The sequence below is a fragment of the Lynx canadensis genome, chromosome B3 (assembly GCF_007474595.2).
Source record: "Lynx canadensis isolate LIC74 chromosome B3, mLynCan4.pri.v2, whole genome shotgun sequence".
NCBI lineage: Eukaryota > Metazoa > Chordata > Mammalia > Carnivora > Felidae > Lynx > Lynx canadensis.
The window spans coordinates 29,704,238-29,728,719 of NC_044308.2; the positions used below are offsets into that span (position 1 = coordinate 29,704,238).

At 51.9% G+C, this 24,482-nt stretch overlaps 1 protein-coding gene across 3 annotated transcripts in view; it reads left to right on the plus strand.

The window, feature by feature from the left end:
• PSTPIP1 (proline-serine-threonine phosphatase interacting protein 1) overlaps positions 1 to 21,135 on the plus strand; it is a 46,959-nt gene extending 25,824 nt beyond the window's left edge. For 2 of the 3 annotated variants that reach the window (XM_030317628.1, XM_030317629.1), the window contains 12 exons: positions 3,586 to 3,620; positions 3,854 to 3,960; positions 6,186 to 6,248; positions 6,881 to 6,979; positions 7,799 to 7,844; positions 14,677 to 14,756; positions 15,362 to 15,460; positions 16,528 to 16,624; positions 17,139 to 17,229; positions 19,490 to 19,545; positions 19,750 to 19,874; positions 20,830 to 21,135. In XM_030317628.1, coding sequence (XP_030173488.1) covers positions 3,586 to 3,620; positions 3,854 to 3,960; positions 6,186 to 6,248; positions 6,881 to 6,979; positions 7,799 to 7,844; positions 14,677 to 14,756; positions 15,362 to 15,460; positions 16,528 to 16,624; positions 17,139 to 17,229; positions 19,490 to 19,545; positions 19,750 to 19,874; positions 20,830 to 20,961 — 1,030 coding nt within the window. In that variant the 3' untranslated portion in view covers positions 20,962 to 21,135. The remainder of the gene's footprint in view (positions 1 to 3,585; positions 3,621 to 3,853; positions 3,961 to 6,185; positions 6,249 to 6,880; positions 6,980 to 7,798; positions 7,845 to 14,676; positions 14,757 to 15,361; positions 15,461 to 16,527; positions 16,625 to 17,138; positions 17,230 to 19,489; positions 19,546 to 19,749; positions 19,875 to 20,829) is intronic. The other variant, XM_030317630.1, reaches the window with a different exon arrangement.
• Positions 21,136 to 24,482: the final 3,347 nt, after the last annotated feature.

Sequence of the window (24,482 nt, forward strand, 5' to 3'; positions counted from 1 at the left end):
CAATGCATCACCCCAAGGTGACAACAGGGACAAGTGCCCAGAAGAGACAGAAGAAGACCTGCAAAGATGTTGCACATAAGGAATCAGCACGTGCAAATGCCCTGAGGCAAGAATGAACATGGCGAATAGAAGGAACTGGTGGGTGGCCAGGTGACCAGGTAGCCCAGAAAACAGGCCTAATAGGTGAAGCTGGAGGCATGGAGCTGATGAGGCAGGGGCCAGGGTGGCGGCAGTGAGGTGGATGGATAAGAGATTTAGGAGGTGAGAAGGAAGATAGTGCAGGGGGAGGGAGAAGGTAGAGACAAGGATGACTCCTGGTCTCTGGTGTGTACAGCCAGGTAGAGGGCGATGCCTTTGCTGAGAGGGGAATCTTGCTGAGAACAGAGTTTTGTGGGGAGCTGAGTCCAGTTTTGGACACTGCACTTGAGGTGTCTGTGAGCCGTGAGATCTAAAAAGAGGTGAAGACCAGGCTGTGGGTGTTCAGGCCCTGAGTTCTGGCAGGAGATGTGGTCGTGAAGTAGTTGGGGCCTGAAGGTGGTGTGGGTGAGGGCTGGTGGTGGGGGAGGGGCCCCACTGAGTCTGGAGAGGCTCTCACCGTGAATAGAGAGACTGAGGCAGGACATGAGTGTGTGGGTAGGCAGAGGGGTTGGGGGTGTAGCCACCGGCAAGGCATCAATTCAGTCAGAGAAGAGTCCTGACCCTTCATCCCCAGGGCAGGTGGGGTCACCCTGGCAGTCACCCCTCCTTCCTCTGGTGAGAAGCAGAGGGCTGGCCTTGCCATCTTACCTGTTGTGTGGCCGTGGATCACTTTCTTCACCTCGCTGATGCTTGTTTTTCTCACCCGTAAAATGCGGATAAGGATGAGACCCTCTCTGGCAGAGCTGTGAGGATTAAATAATTTAGGCCAGCCATTCTCACATTTGAATGTACATCATCAGCACCCGGAGGCTTGTGAAAACAGGGTGCTGGGCTCCACCCCGGAGTTTCTGCTTCACGAGGACTAAGGTGGAGCCCAAGAATCTGTATTTCCAACCCGTTTCCAGCTGATGGTCATGTGGCTGGTCTTCAGACCACCCTTTGAGATCCACTTAGTTTAGGGCAAGGGGCCTGGCATTGACCAGACAGACCCCACACAGTTCTCTTCTAGGCCTGGATCCCCGTGACTTCTACCAGGTTGCTGATCCTCATTGGCCTCAGTTTCCCTAACTGTCCAATGAGAGGAGGGAGCCCCCTGGAAAGCCTGCCTTGCAAGGACTGCGGGACCCTGGCAGGAGGGCCAGAGTCCAGGGCTGTCCCTGGCGGGCGTCATGAGGCCATATGGCCACCAGGGGGCGTGCGTGCCACTTGGCAGAGAGGCAGGGAGGGGAGCACAGGGCTGGCTGGGTAGAGAGCGGCAGAGGATGTGGCCAGAGCCTGGGTGACTCGCTGCTGCCTCTGTGTGACCACAGCAAGCCTGGCCACACTCTGGCCCCAGTTTCTCGTTCTGCCTCGACTGACCGAGCCTCCAGGTGCAGAAGGAGCTACAGCTTACTTTGCATCCTTGGTTAAGGGACAGAGTTAACTCAGGCCGAGATATTTGCCCCTGAGAGAGCAGACAAGTACCGCCTTAGGTCCAGTCTGCAATGCCTGCACACCGTCTCTCTGCGCACTTGGAGACTTGGCACCCATGGGCACATGCCCACACACCTGCTGGTGAACACAGGCTGCCCCTCCTGCCTTGGGGTTTGGGGAGGTGAGAAGGGAGCCCAGCCTATGGTGCTACCTCAAGAGAACCCCTACCTGAAAGCAAAACTGGGGAGGTTCCTGATAAGTGGGGAAACTGGTAAGCTCTTACGTGGGGTAGTTTAGAGGCCAGCTCAGGTCAAGTTCAGGACAGGGGTGTGCAAATGTGGGCTCAGGGGAGGGTTGCACAACAGCAACCGGGTCCCGACAAGGTACTTTATACATATTAATTCATTTATTCCTCACAAACATCGTGTTTGTGCTATTATCCTCATTTTACAAAAGGGGAAACTGAGACACAGAGAGAGTAAGTAACTCGCCCGAGGTCCCACAGAGTGAGTAGCCTGGACGGAACCGAGGCTGTCTGGCTCCAGGGTCTGCTTCTAATGCATGTGGGAGCACAGAGCAGGGAGCCCCTGCCAAGGCCCTGCTGCTTTCTGAGGCTGGGATTTCGAGTCTCCTTCTTTCTCTACCAGGATGGGGAACTCACCCCACTGAGAGGCCCTTATCCCTGAGATCCAATGACCTGCAGAGAGGCATTCTCCCCTGCCAGTTCTGTTTCTGACCCAAGGAAAGGTTTGCCTCATGGCGCCCCATTACCTACCAGCAGACGGGACTGCTGTCCTGGGTGGGCTCCAACACCTTTGCTCAGGCACCAGCTCCATTTGTGGCCCTGGCAGGGCTGCTGGATAAAATACAGGACGCCCAGTTAAATTCAAATTTCGGATAAACAATAAATACTTTTTAAATGTAAGTATCCTCCAAGTATTACATGGGGGATACTTCTACTCAAGAAGTATTTGCTGTTTATCTGAAATTCAAATTTAACTGGGCATCCTGTATTTTCATTTGTTTTTTTTTTTTTTTTTTTTACGTTTATTTATTTTTGATAGAGACAGAGCATAAATGGGGAAGGGGCAGAGAGAGAAGGAGACACAGAATCCCAAGCAGGCTCCAGGCTCCAGGCTCCAAGCTGTCAGCACAGAGCCCGACACAGGGCTCAAACTCACAAACCACGAGATCATGACCTGAGCCGAAGTCGGACGCTTAACCGACTGAGACACCCAGGCGCCCCTATTTTCATTTGTTCTGTCTGGCAGCCCTACCCTTGGATGTTCCTCACCACCCCCCATGCCCGGGCTAGCCTCTCCCCTTCCTGCCCTCCCTGGCATCCCCTCTGCAGTGGACAATGCCATGTCTCTACTCTAGAATGGCCACCTTGCTGCCTCCTGACTCCTCCTGAGGGGTTCTCTCAGGAACTCCAAGCTTAATGCACCCTATTGTACACTGCTCATGGGTCATGTCCTCGCTCCTGGGTCCCCTCTCAGAAATGTCACCACTGTCTGCTCAGCCACCCCAGCCAGCGACAGGGACAGCCTCTCTCTGTCCTCACCTATATGTTCTGCTCATACTACCCTAAGACCCTACATTTCTCTCCTCTGGTATCCCTGTCCTGCTTGCCTTCCCCATCCAGCTTCTTCCAAAACATCCTCCAGGCCACTTGCCTAAAGCCAGGTCTGAATGCTGCTCTTTCCTACTTCAGCTCATCCTGAAGGCAGGTGAGGACCTCGTGGGGGAGGGACCCCACTGAGGGAGGGAGGGCCTTGAAAACATGCAGAAGCCAGGAACATTCTGGCACAGTGGAAAGGTTTGAAGGCTTTATCATTTCCAAAGAGAAGCTCCATCTTCCAGAAGGGGCTGAGTGGATGGTCACTGGGTCTGACCAGAGGGTCCCTTGCGCCTAGGTCAGTGTGTGTGAGCAATCTAGGGCCATCCTACCAAACATAACGTCCCTGGGGCCAGTGGGGGCTTTAGGATCTGTTGTGCCCTCCTTCTTCTGATCCTGGCCTTTCTGTCTTACAGCTCCCTGAGGGCCTCCTTTGACTCCCTAAAGCAGCGTAAGTCCCGACTGTCCTCAACCCCAGGCTGCAGGGTGACAGGACCTTCTGGGAACACCCCTGTCCCCATAGAGGGAGGGAGGTAGATCCTGGCGGGGGTGGGGTGCTCAGGCTGCACACAGCACTCTGAGGCTGGCAGAGGATTTGGGGGTATGGGGCTGAGGCTGGGCTAGTCCAGGCAGGAGTGAGTATGTGGGAGGCCGGGGCTCCACGCCTCCATGCTCTGCCCCCAGAAATGGAGAATGTGGGCAGCTCCCACATCCAGCTGGCCCTGGCCCTGCGTGAGGAGCTGAGAAGCCTCGAGGAGTTCCGTGAGAGGCAGAAGGAGCAGAGAAAGAAGGTGAGGCGGGTGTTGGGGGTGGGCCCCGAGTGGGAGGTGGTCATCATCTCTGTGAAGTTGGGTGATGGACCTTGGAGATGAAGCCAGTGAACGGTGGAAGACAGCACTCCAGGCTTGGGGATGAGGGTGACTTGAAGGCAGAGGGGATGCGTGTGGGCAGAGACGGGCCACTGGAATGAGGGCCCAGCATGCAGGCCTGAGAGCCCCACTGGAGGTCTTCTCCTGAGCTTCTCATGCCAGGAAGAGGGAAAGGCATTGGTCTTTTTGATTAGCCTACTATAATAGACTGTAGAAGTTCCGTGAGAGTTTGGGGGTATCTAAAGGAGGCAGCCTGAGTCACCAGAAACTGGTCCTGAGCTGAAGGGTCAAGGCTGTTTGTCTAGGACAAAGGCAGACTTGGTGGTTAGTCACTGGAGCCACTCTGTAGGGCTGCCCGGCTGAGAGGAGCCACAGATCCTGCATGGAGATGGGGGGTAGGGGTGTCATGCTGACCTCGGCATCCAAAGGTACTTCTCCTCCATGGGTAGCGCATAGCTGTCCCCAGATGGAGGGACTATATGGAAAGGAAGTAAGGTCCCCATCAAGGGAGATATGTAAGCAGAGTCTGGAGGCTATTTGTCAGGGAAGCTGCAGAGGTGGGGTGGAGAGTAGGCTCGGTGACCTCTCTGTCCCAGGGTCTCCTCCCAGGCTGGAGACTCTCTGACTGGCTGAGCCCATGGCTGCTGGGAAGGCAGCTGGGGACATGTGCTCAGCCTCACAAGGCCTTAGTGATGAGGGTGGCACCTGGACAGGATGGGACAGGCCAGCAGCACACAGAAACACTTCTTGCTTGGAGATGAAGGATCTTTGCAAACTCTCCGAAGAATTGAAAAATGGAAAGGCCCACAAAATGGAGCTGTGAAGGGGAGGGCTTGCCAGCTCGTAGCTAAGGCCAGGCTGGGCCTGGGAGTCCCAGGCAAGCTCTTCTCCTCCTTGTGCCTCAGTTTCCCTCTCACAGGTTGGGACACGTATGTGCATCTCCCAAGTTTTGGGGACCCAGCCCACAAGCAGGGCTCCTTCAGTCTTCTTCGACAGGCTCTGAGAAGTGGCTCTGGCCACAGAAATAGAGCATGACTGTACTCTATCTGCCCAGCCAGCCACCCGGGGTCTCAGGCTTTTAGGATTCTAAACTTGGGGCCCTGAGTGGACAGTTGGTCTCCCAAGCCAGCCCCAAAAGCTAGCTCTGCATCAAGGGGCTGAAGCAGGTGACCACTCTGAGCTGGGACTTGCCTCATGTGTGCAGGGCACCTGCTGAGACTGGCCCCAGGCTGGCTATTTTTAGTTTTTCTGTGGCCAGAGGGGCTGTAATGTCTGCAAAAGCTGTTCCAGACAGAGAGACACCTTCCCCAGGGTGGCCAGAGACCCCACAAGTGGAGAACTGGGGTGTAGTATGTAGGGGAGATAGCCTGGACTTGTGTGCATACGTACATGCGTGTGTGAGAGGGAGCAGGGGGGAGCCTGCATGCGTGTGTCCTCACTTGTGAGCATGTACATGTGTGTCAGTGTCTATGTGTGCCCACACCTTGGTGACTGGGCAGCAGGCCTGAGGCTCCCTGCTGAGGCTGCCCATGCTGAGTTCTATTCTCTCTACCGTAACGAGGAACCTGGGAGGTGAGGTAGGGGTGCAGTGGCCCTGTGTGCCCACAAGTGGCAAAAGTTTGGTGTGTGTATGTTCACCTATGTGAACAGGCCTATGGCTGTGCACAGGGACATGGAGAGTGGCTTGTGTGTGCTTTTGGATGGTGTCTGTGGGTGCTCTGTGAGTGTGCACATGAAGGCCTGTGTGTGCGAGCGTGAGCGGTGGGAGCAATGGGAGCCTGTGAGTGTGTACTTCTGTGTGTCATGTGGAACTTTGTGTGCCTATGTGTGCCGGTGTGTACACAGTGTATGACCAGCGTGAGGAGGTACAGAGACTGTGAGTGAAGGACTGTGTGTGTGTGTGTGTGTGTGTGTGTGCAGGGCGAGTATTCCCGGGACAGAGACCAAGTCCTGGTTGGAGTCTGCAGCAAAGAGACACAATGGGCACATCCTGCCCCGGGCTCTAGTTTTCTGTGGCATCTTGTCACTGCTCCCTTCAGAGCCAGGAGGGGATGCTGTGTCTCATCCCAGGGACACCCCGTCCTCTTGGCCTAGGGGAGCATCCTGAGACCGCAGCCCCCCTGCTCAGAACCTTGTGTCCCCTGCAGTATGAGGCCGTCATGGACCGTGTCCAGAAGAGCAAGCTGTCTCTCTACAAGAAGGCTATGGATGTGAGTGTGAGGGTCTTTGGCCTGGAGGGGTGGAGGACTCACAATGTGGACCTCAGGAGCCCTGGGCTGGGCCCCTGGAACAGGGCTTGCCTCAACCCCTGCCCAACAACACACACCATCGCCTGTTGGGTGTTTGGGGCTGAGCAGGGAGCCAAGGACTCATGTGGATGGACCCAGACCCTGCCCTTGGGGGGCTCCTGATTGATGGGCTGGTGGTCAGTCCCAGAAGTGGCCCACGGGATGATCCATACTGTTAGCTAGGGACTTTGGGGGTGGAGGGAGAAAGGACCCCTGAGCTGTGTCCCCTAGGACACTGAGTGAAAAGGAGAAAAAAGGTTCGGCAAAAGGGGACAGCATATGCAGAGGCCAGCATCGTGCAGATGCATGGTATTTTCAGGGACCTGCTAGTGGTTTGATGTGACCATGTCTCTAAAGAGACTGGACAGGGCCTGGAAATAAAACTCCCTTCTCCATCTCTATTCTGGACCCCCAGATCCCTGTCCCTGGTTAGGAGGCCCCCACTCCACCCACAGTCCCCGACAGGGAGAAGGGAGGCTGGGTTCAGGGAGCCTCACTCTGGGTGCCTCCCGCACCCCCCCCCCCCACCCAGTCATGCTTCTCCACACCCGCAGTCCAAGAAGACATATGAGCAGAAGTGCCGGGACGCCGATGACGCCGAGCAGGCCTTTGAGCGCATTAGCACCAATGGCCACCAGAAGCAAGTGGAGAAGGTGCGTGGGGCCACTGAGGCCATGTGGTGTCACCCAGGGCTGGAGCAGGGCAGGGAGGGAAAGAGGGCATGCCACAGACACCCCAAGAAAGGTCCACATCTGGAACATCTGTTTACTCCTCTCTGAACTACCATCTTCCCATCTGTGGAATGGGTTTCCTGGAATCTCAGGACATAGACAGGGCCAGCTAACTCTCACATAACCCTTGGAGACAGGCTCAGGAGACCCATGCCACAGAGAGGAAACCGAGGCCCAGAGACAGTGGGTGGCTTGTCCAAGGTGTCAGATCCAAGAAGGAATAAAGAAAGGATACACACCCAGGTCATCCAGAGTCCAAGATCTTGACTGTTTTGGCCCCTGGGCCAGGGTGAGGCATCAGAGGCACCAGGGCCCAAGAACATATTTCAGCCATTGCACAGACAGGAAAGCTGAGGCCCACAAAGGGCAGAGAACTGTGGGTGAATTAGGGGCAACAAGGTAAGGGCAGGGCCCACGTCCCAGCTGGTGAGTTCAGAGGTGGCCAGGGCCATGGGACCTGGCCCCAGTCCATATTTCTCCCTCTGATCTTCATATCCAGTTTTCACATGTATCTGCACGGGTTATGCATTTATTTTTATTTTTTTAATTGGACGCTTTTTGATTGTGGTCCTTTGTGGGGTGACGCTGGAGTAAATGGTAGAACTTGCCCACAGTTGGCTCCTAAGTGTCCCCCTGGGTGGCTCAGGAAGGGTGGGATAGAAGCACCTCAGAGCCCCCCAGGAAGGCTGGGAGCCCGAGCGCTGGGGCCAGCTCAGCACTGCTTTTCCTCTGTCTCCTCAGAGCCAGAACAAAGCCAAGCAGTGCAAGGACTCAGCCACGGAGGCAGGTACGCGGCCTGGCCCACTTCCTCTGCCCTGGGATGGCAGCCCAGATAGGCCTGTCCCTTGCCCCACCCCACATTTTCCTCACCCCGGGGACACACACTCATGCAGGACTGTACAGAGTCATATGCTTACCAGTCTCACACGATCATGCAAGTAAAATAAAAACATTGGTGTTCTCCTATTTGCCAAGACTGTTCTTGGTACTTTGCATGTTTCAACCAGTCTGCACAACACAGCAGTCCTATGAGATGACTGCTATAAATGTCCCCCCATTTATTTATTTATTTATTTATTTATGTTATTTATTTATGTTATTTTTGACAGAGAGAGACAGAGTGTGAGCAGGGGAGGGGCAGAGAGAGAGGGAGACACAGAATCTGAAGCAGGCTCTAGGCTCTGAGCTGTCAGCGCAGAGCCCAATGTGGGTCTCGAACTCACAAACCATGAGATCATGACCTGAGCCGAAGTCAGACACTTAGCTGACTGAGCCACCCAGGCACCTCTAATTATATCTCTTTTAAATTTTTAGATTTTCAATTGAAGTATAGTTGACCTACAATATCATATCAATTTCAGGTGTACAACGTAGTGAATCGACAATTATAAACATTGTGCAGTGCTCACCATGATAAGTGTTACCGTCTGTCACCAGTGTCATTACACTATTATTGACTCTCTTCCCTCTGCTGTACTTTTCATCCCTGTGACTTATTTCTTTTATGAATGGAAGTTTACACCTCTTAATCCCCTTCGCCTATTTTGCATCCCCCAACCCCCTGCCCTCTGGCAACCACCAGTTCTCTATTTTTATGACTCTATATCTGTTTTTTGTTGTTGCTGTTTGTTTTGTTTTTTAAGTTCCACACATAAAGTGAAATCATATGGCATCTGTTTTTCTCCGTCTGACTTATTTCACTTGGCATCATAACCCTCTAAGTTCATCCGTGTTGTCATGAGTGGCAAGATTTCATTCCTTTTTATCGCTGAGTAATATTCCATTGTACATCTTCTTTATCCATTCATCTATCAATGGACACTTAGGTTGCTTCCACATCTTGACTCTTGTAAATAATGTTGCAGTAAACACAGGGATGCATATATCTTTTTAAATTCGTGTTTTCAGTTTCTTCAGGTAAATACCCAGAGGTAGAATTACTGAATTGGTATTTCCATTTTTAATTTTTGAGGCAGCTCCATACTATTTTCCAGAGTGGCTGCACCAGTTTGCCTTCCCACCAACAGTGCAAGTAGGTTCCCTTTATCCGCATCCTTGCCAACACTTGTTATTTCTTGTTTGTTTGTTTGTTTGTTTGTTTTATACTAGCCATTCTGAGTGGTATCGGGTAATATATCATTGTGGTTTCGATCTGCATTTCCCTGATGATTAATGATTTGTGCATCTTTTCAAGTGTCTTTTGGTCATCTGTATGTCATTTTTGGAAAAATGTCTATTCAGGCCTCTGCCTATTTTTAAATCAGATTTTTTTTTTTATGTTGAGTTGTATGAGTCCTTTATGTATTTTGGGTATTACCCCCTTATCTTCTCCCATTCATTTGGTTGTCTTTTCATTTTGTTGATCGTTTCCTTTAGCTGTGCAAAAGCTTTTAGTTTGATATAGTTCCAATTGTTTATTTTCGCTTTTGTTTCCCTTGCCTGAAGAAGCAGATCCAGAAAAGTACTCTGAAGGCTGACATCCAAGAGTTTATTGCCTATGTTTTCTTTCAGGACTTTTATAGTTTCAGGTCTTACATTTAGGCCTTTAACCCATTCTGAGTTTATTTTTTTGTATGGTATAAGGAAGTAGTCCAGTTTCATTCTTTTGCATGTAGCTGTCTAGTTTTCCCAATGCCATTTATTGAAGAGACTGTCTTTTCCTCATTGTATATTCTTACCTCCTTTGTCATAGATTAGTTGACCATATACGCATGAGTTAATTTCTGGGCTCTCTATTCTGTTCATTGACCTATGGGTCTGTTTATGTGCCAGTCCCATACTGTTTTGATTACTATAGCTTTGTGGTATAGTTTGAAGTCTGGATTGTGATACCTCCAGCTTTGTTCTTTTTTCTCAAGATTGCTTTGGCTGTTTGGGGTCTTTTGTGGTTCCATACAAATTTTAGGATTTGTTCTGGTTCTGTGAAAAATGTTGGTGTTTTGATAGGGTTTGTATTGAATCTGTAGATTTCTTTGGGTAGTGTGACATTTTAATAATATTAATTCTTATAATCCGTGAACATGGACTATCTTTCCATTTATTTATTTGTGTTGTCTTTAATTTCTTTCATTAATGCCTTAGTTTTCAGAGTACAGGTCTCTCATTTCCTTGATTAAATTTATTTTTAGGTACTTTATTCTTTTTGGTGCAATTATAAATGGGATTATTTTCTTAATTTCTCTTTCCACTACTTCATTATTGGTATATGGAGGCACAACAGATTTCTGTGTATTAATTTTGTATTCTGCAACTTTACTAAGTTCATTTACTAGTTCTAATAGTTTTTTGGTGAAAGCTTTAGGGTTTTCTATGTATAGTATCATGTCATCTGCAAACAGTGACAGTTTTCCTGCTTCCATATCATTTTGGGTATTTCTTTTTCCTTTCTCATTGCTGTGGCTAGGACTTCCAATATTATGCTGAATAAAAATGGGCATCCTTGTTGTGTTCCTGATCTTAGAGGAAAAGCTTTCAACTTTTTACCATTGACTGTGGTGTTAGCTGTGGGTTATTATGGTGAAGTATGTTCCCTCTAAACCCACTTGTTGAGAGTTTTTATCATGACTGGATGTTGAATTTTTTCAAATGGCTTTTCTGCATCTGTTTTTTTCTAGTAGTCTCTTACAATCCTTTGTATTTCTCTGGTGTCAGTTGTAACTTCTCCGCATTCATTTCTGATTTTATTTTTTGATTTTCTTTCTTTGTTGATGAGTCTGGATAAAGGTTTATGAATTTTGTTTATCTTTTCAAAGTAACAGCTCTTAGTTTTATTGACTTTTCTGATTTTTTTAAGTCTCTATTTCATTTATTTTCACTCTCATCTTTATTATTTCCTTCCTTCAACTAACTTTTGGCTTTGTTTGTTCTTTTTCTAGTTCCTTTAGATGTAAGATTAAATTGTTTATTTGAGGTTTTTCTTATTTCTTGAGGTAGGCCTGTATTGGTATAAATTGCCCTCTTAGAATTGCTTCTGCCATCTCTCAAAGATTCTGAAATGTTGTTTCCATTTTTATTCATCTCCAGGTATTTTTTTAATTTCCTTTTTGAATTCTTCATTGACCCATTGGTTGTTTAGCCTCTATATGTTTGTATTTTTTCCTTGTAATTGATTTCAAGTTTCATGCTGTTGTGATCAGAAAAGATGCTTGATAGTATTTCAATATTCTTAAATTTACTAAGACTTGTTTTGTGGCCTAACATGTGATCTATCTATCCTGGAGAATGTTCCATGTGCACTTGAAAAGAATGTGTATTCTGCTGGTTTGGGATGGAATCTTCTGCACATATCTAAGTTCATCTGGCCTAAAGTATCATTCAAAGCCATCATTTCCTTATTGATTTTCTGTCTGGATGATTTACCCATGATGTAAGTGGAGTGTTAGTGTCCTAATATTATTGTACTTCTCCCTTTGTGTTTGTTATTATTTGCTTTTTATATTTAGGTGTCTCTGTATTGGGTGTGTGGCTCTTTACAATTGTTACATCCTCTTGTTGGACTGATCCCTTTATCATTGTATAATGCCCTTCTTTGTCTCTTGTTACCATCTTTTTAAAAAGTCTATTTTGCCTCATAGGGGTATTTCTACCCCAGTTGTGTTTTTGTTTATTTTGTTTTTGCTTCCATTTGCATGGAATCTTTTTCTATCCTTTCACTTTCAACCTGTGTGTGTCTTTAAGTCTGAAATGAATCTCTTCTAGGCAGCATATAGCTGGGTCTTGTTTTTTTATCCATTCAGTCACCCTATGTCTTTTGACTGGAGCATTCAGTCCATTTATATTTAAAGTAATTATTGACAGGCATGCATTTATTGGCATTTTGTTAACTGTTTCCTGGATGTTTTGTAGTTTTGCTCTCTTCCCTTGTGGTTTGATGACTGGGTTCTTTTCTCTTTTTTGTTAATATTATAGGTTTGGGTTTATGATTATTATGAGGTTCATGTATAACATTCTATGAATAGAGTAATTTATTTTACATTGATGGTCACTTAAGTTCCAACACCTTCTAAAAGCACTACATTTTTACTCCCTTCTCTACATTTCATATGTATGATGTCATATTTTACATCTTTTTTATTTTGTATATTTCTTGACCAATTTTTGTAGATATAATTGATTATACTGCTTGTCAGGTAGAGTATTCTTGGTTTTAGGGTCTTTTTTTTGTTTGTTTTTCTGTCAGCATTTTATCACTCCCTTCTAGCCTGCAAAATTTCTGCTAAAAAGTCAGCTGATAACTTTGTGGTTTTTCGTGTATATATAACTAGTTGTTTTTCTCCTGCTGCTTTTAAGATTCTCTAGCTTTAATTTTTGACATCGTAATGATTATGTGTTTTGGTGTGGGCCTCTTTGGGTTTGTCTTGTTTGAGGCTCTCTGTGCTTCCTGGACCTGGATGTCTGTTTCCTTCCCCATGGTAGGGTTGTTTTCAGCTATTATTTCTTCAAATAAGTTTTCTGCTTCCTTCTCTCTTTTCCTCCTGGGACCCCTAAAATGCAAATATAGGACACCTGATGTTCCAGATGTCCCCTAACCTATCCTCATTTAAAAATTTTTTTGCTCATGTGTATTTATTTATTTTGAGACAGAGAGAGAGAGAGAGCACAAACAAGGGAAGGACAGAGAGAGAGGGAGAGAGAGAATCCCAAGCAGGCTCCTTGCTGTCAGCACAGAGCCTGATGTGGGGCTCGATCTCATGAACTGTGAGATCATGACCTGAGCCAAAATCAAGAGTCAGACGCTCAACTGACCGAGCCACCCAGATGCCCCATAACCTATCCTCATTTAAAAAGTTATTTTCTTGGGGTGTCTGGGTGGCTCAGTTGGTTAAGTGTCCGACTTAGGCTCAGGTCATGATCTCACGGTTCATGAGTTCAAGCCCCGTGTCGCGCTCTGTGCTGACAGCTCAGAGCCTGGAACCTGCTTCACATTCTATGTCTCCTCTCTCTGCCCCTCCCCCACTCATGCTCTGTCTCTGTCTCTCAAAAATGAATAAACATAAAAAAATTAAAAATAAATAAAAATAAAAACTTATTTTTTTGATGTTCCACTTGGATATTTTCTACTACCTTATCTGTACTTTTGCATCCCCTAATCTGCTGTGGATTGCCTCTAGTGTATTTTTCATTTAGTTATTACATTCTTCAGCTCTGTTTGGTTCTTTTTTTAATATCTTCTATCTCTTTAAGTTCTGAGTTTATCCACTCTTCTCTCAAGTGTGGTGAGCATTTTTATGACTATTACTTTGAACTCTTTAACATGTAGACTGCTTATCTTTGTTTCATTTAGTTCTTTTTCTGAGGTTTTGTCTTGTTCTTTCATTTGAAACATATTCCTCTATCTCTCCATTTTGTCTGACTGTGCTTGTTTCTATGTGTTAGGTAGGTCAGCTATGTATGTCTTGTGGGTCCCAATAGGACAATCCTTCCTGGTCACTAGAACCAGGACTCTAGAGGTATCCCCTGTGTGGGCTGCATATGTCCTCCTATTGTGACTTGGCTGTGACTGCTGCAGGCTTGCTGATGGGCAGGACTGGCCACCAGCATGGCCAGCTGAGAGGCTTGGCTGCAGCTGCTGCAGGTGTGCTGGTGGGTGAGGTTAGCCCCCAGCATAGCTGGCTGAGTGGCTTGGCCACACTGTTGAATCCTTTTTTTAAGCAAATGAGTAAACTGAGACACAGAGAGGTTAAGTACTTACCCAAGGCCACACAGCCAAGAAGTGGTGGTGAATGCATTTCAACCCAGTCTATCTGGTTCCAGAGTCCAGGACTTTCACAACCACCATCATGGGAGACAGACCTGTTCATCATCTCTCTCTTATACACACATACACACACACACACACACACACACACACACACACACACAAATGCATTTCAACCCAGTCTATCTGGCTCCAGAGTCCAGGACTTTTACAACCACCATCATGGGAGACAGACCTGTTCATCATCTCTCTCTTATACACACACACACACACACACACACACACACAGCCTTCTCTGGGTTTCTGTCTCCTCTATCCTTCATCTGATGCCAGAACCTTCCCAACACACTTCATCTCTGTTGGTACACCTCCTAGGGCAGAGAGCTCACCCCTATTGCCCCCTGAAAATGTTCTCCCTTTTTCTCTGCTTCTCCCAGAACCCAGCTGCTGCCTTGGCTGGCAGATAGGTGTCCCTCAGATTTCTGGGAACGGAGGTCATGGAACCCAGCCTGCTGGGTTCCAACTCAACAGCTCCCCTGCTCCACCCCTCCCCCCGCCTTCAGTGCTGCCCTTTCCAAGCCTCAGTTTCCCATCTAGAAATTGTGAGAGGGTAGGACCTGGGGGTGGCAAAGGTTTGGACTCTGATCTTGAGGTGTGGGCTCTACTGCAGCCCTGGGCAGCTCAGAGCACAGCAGGGAGCTAAGAGTCACCTCCAAAAAGAGCAGTACCAGAGTAAGTGGTCCTGACAGGCTTTTGGATGAGGCACTAGAAGCCAGGGCAGGTCTCTCTGAGGCAGGAGGAGGGACTCCGAGGACTTGGGGCAGGAGGGCACTCTGTGCAGGGGCACTGAGGGAGCAAAGGGGTGGAGGTTGGGGGTGGGTGTCTAGGCCTTGACCTCCCTGAGGACCACCTGTGCTTCCAGAGCGAGTGTACAGGCAGAACATCGAGCAGTTGGAGAAGGTGCGGGGTGAGTGGGAGCAGGAGCACCGGACCACTTGTGAGGTGAGTGACTGTGGGCATGAGGCCTGCTTCTCCTGCTGCGAAATGAGAAGGCTGTCCATCCCTCCAGCTGCTTCATGGGGGAAAGTGAGGCAGTAGTGGGAGGAAGGCCTCATTCCTTTATTCATTCACCCATCTGCTCTCTCCCCAGGCCCTGTGCTGGGCCCCTGTCCCAGGGAGTTCCCCATCTGGCTTTATGCCCTGATGGGGAGTAAGGCATCCTTCACCCCTTTTTGCTGAAGCCGGCCCTGAGGCTCAGAAAAAGCCCATGGCTTCCCTGGGTCCTGCTGGTGGACAAGACCAGGGAGATAGGCCTTAGGACCCCGGGTCCAGTTCTCCTCTCACAACAATGCCCAAGGGCTTTTTTTCTAGCATGTGATGGAGACTGGAGGAAGGGTGAGGGCAGGAACCAGAAGCCTCAGGGGCTGGCACAAAGGTGGGTGTGGGGATCCTCCAAGAAGGGCATTTCCTTTGGACTTGGCTTTCAGCAGGGTTGGGGGGGGGGGCGTGTGGCTAGTCAGTGCCACGGTAGCTGAGTGGGGCCCAGTCTGGCCTGACCCTGCGAGCCCCTCCTCACTTCTCACCTCCATCCCATCTCCACCTCGCAGGCTTTCCAGCTGCAAGAGTTTGATCGATTGACCATCCTTCGCAATGCGCTGTGGGTGCACTGTAACCAGCTCTCCTTGCAGTGTGTCAAGGACGATGAGGTGGGGGACTAAGGACAGGGCGGGGCAGAGAGTGAGCTGGGGGTGGAGGTGTGCAGATAGGGGAGACTCCAGGCAACAGCATGCCCAGGTCCGTCTGAGTCCATCAACAAACAGCTCAGGGCTTAGCCTCTGCCCCTGGAGCCCCAAAGGACAGGGGACTCAGTCCAAGGCCCTGGTCTCCTTGCCTGGAAGACTGCTGTTGTGGTTACCCTGGCATCTGCCTCTTTGCTCACCCCTGCTCCCAGGTCCTTGGCTCTGCTCTCAAGGCCATAGAGCACCTGCTTCCTGTTGGGGTCAGAAGGGAGCTTCTGCCCTTCTGCACTGCCCCTCAGAGGTTTGCAGAGAGGCTGGAGGACACTGGGCTGCTCTACTCCAGGCCTGGTGCTTGTAAGAGCCCAGGTCCAGTCCCTCCTCTGCCCCCCAAGTCCCTGGGGTGTCCTGGTTCCCCTTACTGAACTCTACATGCCAGGAGTGTTGGGGTGGGTTCCCCCAGCAGAGAGGGGCCCCCACTTCCACACGAGGGGCTCTGACCTCTGTTAGTGGAGCCTGAGAGCCATGAGCTCTCTTGAGGCAGCCCAGACTCCCTGATGCCCACTGTTGTTACTTGCCTGAACCCTTCTGCCTGGACCACGGACTGGTGGTCTCCTTGTGGCAGAGGAAGGAATGGGGGCTTTGGATCCTCTCATTAATGCAAAGCCTGGCTACACTGAATTCTTGCTCTGCAACCTTGGGCAAATCTCTTCCCCTTTCTGAGTTTCCTCATCTATAAAATGGGGAAAGTGGTGTCTTCTTCAGAGGACAGGAGTGAGATAAGTCCCTTGCATAGGACCTTGTGCACAATAGGTGTTCAGGAAGTAGAAGAAGCTGTCAGCCAGGGTTCTGACCTCTCAGTTCCACGCCAAGGCCCCCAAATACAGGCACTGAGCTGTGCGCACAGGGCCCGTGAGGAGGCTGGTGGGGTGGAGGCCCCTGGCCAGAGTTCACACCCACTGAGAAGCAGGGCTTTGAAGAGGGTAGGCCCCAAGGTGAGGCCTGATCCCTCAGCCTCTGCTCTTGCCCACTGCCAGCTCTACGAGGAGGTGCGGGTGACGCTAGAAGGCTGCAGCGTGGAAGCCGACATCGATGGCTTCATCCAGGCCAAGAGCACAGGCACTGAGCCCCCGGGTGAGGCCCGGCCTGCAGGTAGACAGCCTCTGGGGCCAGGCCCATCTGTCCCTAAGAGGCCTGGCCCCAGTTCTCTGAGCCTCAACTGCCAGGACAAGGCTCACAGCTCCCTTCTGGGTGAAGGACCCTGGGCCAGACCCCAAGGAGGGGTCAGGGATGGGGCAACCCCCTGGTCAGGACCCTGGCCTGCTGCCTCCTCTGAAGCAGAGATGGCACAGTGCTTAAGAACACAACTCTCAGAAGGGGAAATAGAGGCGGGAGCCTTCTTACAGCCGGTTTGGTTCCACTAAATCATGAGCCCAGAATATTTGATCTCAGTGGTGCCCACAGTGGGGTGTGTCTCATCAAAGTGAGAGAGACCCCCTCCCCAAGCACCGAGGCAGGCTAGGGCCAGAGTGGGTAAGTGGGGCCCCCGTCTGGGTCTCTGGATGGGGACAAGTCGGGTATCAGGTGGTGCAGGTCCCGCCTGCCCTGCCCTCGGTCACCCTGGGCCTCACAGGCTTGCTGCCCACAGCTCCGGTGCCCTACCAGAACTATTACGATCGGGAGGTCGCGCCCTCATCCGGCAGCCCTGGCGTACAACCATCTTGCGGTGTGATAAAGAGGTGAGGTGCCAGATGGGGCTGAGGAAGTGCCAGGAAGTGGGTCCGGCCCCTCCTCCTCCAAGTGTTTCTCCCACGTGTATTTACTGAGCACCTACTGCGGGCCTAGTGCTGGGTTTAGGTGTTGGGCATTCTTTGGGGACAGGACAGCCTCATTTTGGACTCATGACACCTTCAGTCCAAAGGGACCCAGACATTAAGCAAATAATCACACCCCATTTACTTGCCGGTGACTGCGCTCAGAGCTCCAGGGAGGCCCCAGGCTGGCTTCCTTGTCCCTTGGGCCCTGCTGCTAGCCTGGGTTGGTACCCTGGACTGTCATGCTGTGGTAGTGACACTCCTGCTCGTGCAGGATCAGGACACAAGAGCAGACCTTATAGACAGTGCTCTGGGAGAATTCCCCAGGCCTTTCAGGGCCCCTTCCCTGGCCTGGCCGCAGAGGATCCTAGTGCCATGCATCACTGTGTCACCTGCACAAGTCACCTTCTCCAGGTCCAGAGCCCAGAAGTCGTTGGGGTCAGACTCAGAATCCAAAGACCCTCTTGGTTCAGGCCTTAGGTGACAATGGTGACAGCTCATTGAGAGCACCCAAGTTCCTGAGGGGGCCACGTGCCCTGTGTGTGTGTGGGAGGAGTCTGCATCTGTGGGTTTCATGTGGTGCCTGTGCCCCACTCCCACCCCGAGGCCCCTGTGATGCCCTCTCTCCATCCAGCCTCGTGCAGAGAAGGCCCTGCCTTCAGGAGGTAGGTAAGGATGAGGATGGGGTTGATGGACCTCTCAGCTCCCTGAGGACAGCTTATCTCTGAGGCTTCGGGAACTCCTGAAGCCTCCCCTGTGGGACACCTCTGGAGACAGGGAGTGACCACCTGTGCTCAGAGCAGGGGCACAGCATGCCCCTCCAGGAACCGTGAGAAAGCAAAGGCCCCAAGGGAGGGCAGTCACACCCTCACAGTCTTAGTGTAGTCTTGGGGGACTCAGGCCTCCCTGCAACCCTAGGAAGGACCTGGGTCTCAGCACAGATGGTCATTTAAACACCTGATGGAAAAGCTCACCTGGGACAGCGTCAAGAAAGGACTGACACGGGTGCCTTGATGAGACAGCGGTCCCACCAGGTGGAGGAGGCCTGGCTACTGGAGGGGATGGGCAGGAGCCAAAGCAGGGGAGAGCTAGAAGCCACGTACAGCTGAGGAGGGGTGGGCCAGTGGCCGGCAACTGAGTAAAGTGTCACAGGTATAGACAAAGCTGGGGAAATGGGCAGCAGCCTCCATGAGCTCTGCTCCTCCCAGCCACAACCCTGCCGACTTTTACCCTGACTCTGGGTAGGGGCAGGACTCTGTCATTGGTGCTGAACCTGCACAGCCCGTATCATCATCAGTCCGGGTCCACACACCCATGTCCATGTGTTTCTATCCTGGGCATGTATCCTGGGCAGCCCCCTTGCACCTCACAGCCACTCACAGGCTATGCCTTGCACCATCTCTGTCTGTTAAAGCTTTCTTTCAGGGGGCACCTAGGTGGCTCAGTTAAGCATCTGACGTCAGCTCAGGTCCTGCCTGGGATTCTCTCCCCTCCCCTCCCCCACTTGCTCTTTCTCTCTCAAAATAAATGAATAAACTTAAAGCTGTCTTTCAGGACTCAACCCCACCTGGAAGCCTTTCCAGAGGCTAGGAATAGCATCAGCCTCTACTTACACAGCCCTCAGCACTGCCTGCTTTGTGGGTACCCACGTCTGTCTCCCCAATGCCCCCAGGGTCTGCCTCTTGCTGGCTCTGGTGTTTTTATGCAGCAAACCCTCATGGCGGCCGCTCAGTCCAGGCATGAGCCAGGCACAAGGGAAGGGGTGAATTAGCCTGGCACTGCTTCCTAGTGCTCATATGTACATTGGAGTCCCTACTTCCCATGGTCAGGGAGTGGCTGGGCTGGCCAGGTCGTGGTGGAGCGCAGGGAGGAGGTCTGACTGGGCCCAGGCAGGTGAAGGTCCCAGCAAGGCCCAAGCGGGCTGAACTCTGGAGGGCAGCCCCTTCACCTGTGGGGGTTAGAAGGAGGATGGAGCAGAAGTCTGGGGGCTCAGGGCCTTGGGAATGCAGTGAGGAGAGCCTGCAAAAAGCAGGCTGAGGAGGCTTAGGAGGGTGAGGCAGGGGAAGGACCACCCTCAGGCCTGACGGGCACTCATGTCACTCTGTGCCTAGAGGCCAGGTGGCCCCAGCCCTGGGGCTTTGCTGAATCCCTCTCCCTCCCTCCCTGCTTTGCTTCTTGCCCCCAGGTTCTCCGGGCTGCTACACGGAAGTCCCAAGACCGCATCACTGGCAGCCTCTGCAGGTTACTGGGAGTGATGTGGGGGCCCCCAAGCAACTGAGCCCAGGGGAAAGGAGAGGACTCCTTTGTGGCACAGACGGGTTCTCTAACTGCTTTTGGGGGGAGGCTGAGCCAAGTCAGGAGAAGCTCCGTGCCAGGGGGGCTTCCGGGATCACTGCCTTTGAAAGGGGTAGGCTCCAAGCCTCACCTTGCTCTCCGCCTCCACAGAGACCCTGACCCCAACCCCTGAACGGAGTGAGGTTGTCTATTCTGCCATCACGGTGCAGGAGGCGCCGGGCCCCCCAAGCGTGCCAGCACAGGGCTACAGGGTGCTCTACGACTACACGGCCCAGGTGAGGCCCTCACCCCCTCTCCTCAGGCAGGCACAGGCAGGCCAGAGTGTGGAGTGAGCTGGGGCGTGTGCCCCTAGAACAGCACCCAGCACTTGGCAGTGGCTGTGTATCTGCCAAGCAAATGTGGAACGGGTACGAGGGCCTGTGCCCGAAACTGTTCTCACACACGCGCGGTGTCCAGGCATTCACGGACACTGTGTGCCTGGGTGTGCACGTGCAGGCATGCTGACAGCACCTGGGGCAACCTGCAGGAGATGGACCAAGGGTCAGACTCTGTGCCCTCAGACTGGGGCCACAGGCGCCAAGAACGAGACCTCGGGTTGGTCTTCTGAGGTCCATGGGGAAAGGATGGGTCGAGAGGCCATAGGACGGGTGCTCTGAGATCCTTGAGAGTCCAATCTGCTCCCTGCTTTGGTGGATGTTGTAGAGCCCCCCCTCAGTCCACACAGAGGGAAGCCAAGAATCCCCTAGGGGCAGGCAGGCTGTGCCCTGGGTTGTGCAGACTCCCAAAGCCTGGTTCTCGGTCAGAGGGGGGACAGGCCAGGAGAATGGGAGTGTGCTTGCGTGACAGGGGCTGGCTCAGCAGCAGTGGGGAGGCTGTGTGCGGTGCGCCTGAGAAGGCTCGGAGCGTGGCGAACACACCTGTGTAAGCAGAGCTGGGAGAGTGGGCAGCAGGGGGGAAAGTGGGGGAAGAAGCCTCAGGGTGAGGAAGGCCTAAAAATAAACCAAGGAGGGCAGGAGGCCGAGTCCCACAAGACACCCCACACCCTACATGTCTCCGGAGGCTGCCCCAGCCAGAGCAGCCTCGTCTTGTGGCTCCAGGAGGCCAGGTGCGGCTCTGAAGACCTGGCCCACTGGGGAGACAAGTTCCCATTTACTGCTGGGGTGGGGGTGCCCACCAGAGCCCCCCTGAAAGGGCCCCTCCAGCCCAATGCACTTTCATTCTCTTGCCCAGAATTCCGACGAGTTGAATATCTCTGCGGGAGACATCCTGGAAGTCATCCTGGAAGGGGAGGATGGTTGGTGGACAGTGGAACGGAATGGGCAGCGTGGCTTCGTCCCTGGTTCCTACCTGGAGAAGCTCTGAGGAAGGGGCAGCAGCCCCCACCTGGACCTGCCCTGCCCTGGGGCCAGCAGAGTCCTCACTGCTGCCCCAGCCTTGCTGGGGCCCTAAGACCAAGCCTACACCCCAGGACGTATGCTGGAGGCTCCCTGAACAGTCTCTCCCACAGGGAATAAAGGAGTGCATTTTTTCTCATTAGTCTGTGGGGGTCCCTTTCACTCTTTCCCCTGCCCCTGTGTCCAAGTACATCGTCCAAGATGAGGGAAAGGAGTGAATGGAGAAGTCCGGGGGAGCAGAGCTCACTTACTTCCAGTGTTATCACTAAGGCCCGGGCCAGTCCTGTCGCAAGGTCTGCTGGGGAGGGAGAAGAGCCCTGGCCCCAGTCTGGGAACTCCCACGCTGCCAGGGAGACACATTCACACACAGGCCAATGGGAGAAGGCTGTAGGGGTCGGGATGGGGGATGGCGATGAGCATGTGCTCAAGAGACCTGGGATGGGGGGACCATACTTTCTGGGGGCAGAGGGACTGGAAAGGAGTCTCAGAAGGGCAGTAGCAGACAGGGCACAGAGAAAAGAGCATCAGGGTGGGGTAAACGTGTGAGCACAGGGTGGAGGTGGGAATGCCTGGAACATTCTGGGGATGAGCCAAGCTCAGTCTGGGGAGGAAATAGGTGATGGGTCCACCGGAGGTGAAGGGACCAGAGTGCAGAGTCGACAGGCTTGGAGCCTTGTGGGTGCAAGCGACCCTATCTCCCAGACCCAGCTGAGGCTCAGGGAAGGCACGGCTGCCTGTGCCGCTCCATCAAACATGGCATGTCCCACCCAGGTAGGGGCTCCAGAGCCCACGCAGGCTGGCCCTGGGCCCTGAGGTTGCCGGGCTCTCAGGCCCCCAGAAACACAACTTCCACTGCTGGCCAAGGCCTGCCAAAGCCCTGCTCTGGCTACAGTAAGTGCCATCGTTGCCAAAGATGTTGGGAGTGGGTGTTGGGGAGAGAGCCCATGGGAACCGGTGGCTCCTCATTCCTGGCACTCCCCCACCCAACTGTGGGGGCCCCAACACTGCCAGCACAACAGGCGCGACCAAAGGGGGTGGCGGGGGACACAGCGTTCTTCTGCACTGGGCACATCTTGAGAGATACTGCCAAGGAGGGTCACTATTCCCTGAAGACAGCTTTCTCTAGGACCGTTACTTCACTTATTCATAAACTTGTATGGCCCACCCCATACGAGCAAGAGGAGTAAACCTCAGTATTGCTTTACTCAAGGAGCTCACGACCCAGTCAAGGGGACCAAACAGCCCAGAAATTTAATGACAGTACAGGAAATGTCCTGAGGTTCAGAGCAGTCACGAGACTTCTGGGAATAGGTGACCCAAGAGAAGCCAAGGAAACAGGAAGGCTGTTCCCAGAGAAAAAAGAGGGCTCCTTTCTGCTCCTGCCTGCCTCTGGTAGCCCACAATGGGCCGGAGAGGGCTCATGTGTGTGATGGAGAAGGGAGTGAGGGTCAGCACTGGAATCCCCCAGGATTTAGAACTAGAAGATACTCTGGGGGAATCTAATCTGACCTCCTGCACAATGCCCTGCCTGTCACCACTGGGTACCCCAGTCGGCATCAACATCCCTGGTGACAGGCAGCATCCATGAAGGCCCATATGCCCGGGCAAATGTCAGGTGCTACGGTGGCAAAAATGAGGCATCTGACCAAGCTCCTCCCTAGGCAGAGGGTAAGGAGGGCACTGAGAAAAGGGGGCTGCCCCCCATGGCTATGCAGATTTCCAGCTCTGTGCCTCATCTTTATCACGTGAGCAAGAAAGTAGGGGTGACTAAATACACTTGGCACCTGGTGGTGGAGGGGATGGGCTCTGTTCTCTTGGGAGGGGTAGTACCTTTGGGGTGCAGCCTCTCACCTGTCTTGGGTGTGGGCACCACAAAAGTCCATCAAGCAATGAAATGGTTATTTTCTACCCAAGTGTTACTCATGCTGGGGCCAGGCAGGGTGGAAAGGCATGAGGCAGCCCCCGTGCAGGGCAGGCCTCCCGGAAGCAGGGCTCCAGCTAGCCCTCTGCTGGATACCACCCACCTCTGCTTCAATGTGGCAGATGGGATGAGAGAAAGGCTTTGGGCATTTGGAAAAAATCAGACTAAGGCTTAAATCTTCCTGGAAATGTCATTGTCCCTTATAAAGCACATTCTACAAGGGAACTGACCAAACACCTGACACATCTGACGTTCATAAATAGGGATGTTTGGAAAGGAAAACATAATCTTGTGCGTAATCTTGGTCTTCTACTCCCCTGAAGGAGAGAGGTCAGTGAATAAAGCCCTATGGAAATGCCTGCCTGCGACTGCCAGGCGTGGGACCTGCCAGGCGCCTCGGAAGGAATTTGATCAAGGCCTCCTGATGACTTCTGTGACTGGCCCTGTATTTAATAATTGGGAGTGGAGGGGTGTTCAGGGGTGCAAAGAGCTCACTCACTCCAGAAGGGGTGCACAGATGCTGTAACTCCTCTGATATAAGGTAGAAAGCAAGCAGGTGAGAGTAGGCCCCAGATGCTATGTGCAGACTGTCCAACATGGAAGTGATGGTGGCTCGTCTGGGAAGTGGCAAAGGGGCTGAAGAGCAGTTCAGGAAGGCCAGGGAAAGCAGATCGACAGGACTCGGTAACTTACAGGCTAAGAGACAGAAGTGGGAGGACTGGAAAGGAAGGAGGAAAGGAGCGACTTCTGAACTGAGCCAGGCCTTGAGGGCAGACGGGTCCTCCCGAGGCTGAGAAGGACATGGAGGAGGGGTCAGCGGCAGGGACAAAGCCTGAGCAAGGGCCCAGAAGAGGCAGGACAGCCAAGGAGACTGACCACCGGCGTCAGTCACGTATGGGCAGCCAAGAGGGAAGAAAAAGAGAAAGTTAGGTATCCGTGCTTTATTTGTTCCTTGAAAATACCTTGTCATCTTGACTGAGCATTCCATTCGACTACAGAGATTTTTAAAAAAACCTTTGGCCTAGATATTTATCATCATTTCTGACAGGTGCTGCAGTGTCTACGGCCCCAGAGGGCGATGGGTAATGAGTGTTAGATAACAGAGCCTGTGCTCTAGTCGTTCAGGCAGCCAGAGAATGGAGCTGAAAGCAACTCATGGGTCACAATTTATACCAGGGAAAAAACCCACAAATGAATCTAAGTCAGAGTCATGGCCTCTGCAGCTTTCTCCATTCTCCATGCACCAGGCAGGTCAGAACCTCAGCTGCCATGAAACAACTGTGTGGACGGACAACCTTCCCGGCAGAAGAGATGGCGCCACATAAAGAGGGAGCTGGCAGCCTGCTTCCTGATGGATGACAGCCTCTGAAGTCAGAACATCAGGGTCCAAAGCCAGGCTCGTGCTTCCTTGTGTGGTTTTAGGCAAGTCACAATTTCTCTGGACCTCATCTTCATCATCAGTAAGATGGGTATAATCAGCCTCTTGTGTACCTGCTATCCTCATATAAGTTCAAGTTAGATATAAGTACTAATTAAAAGCAAGAGATGACCATTTTGAACAAAAAGGC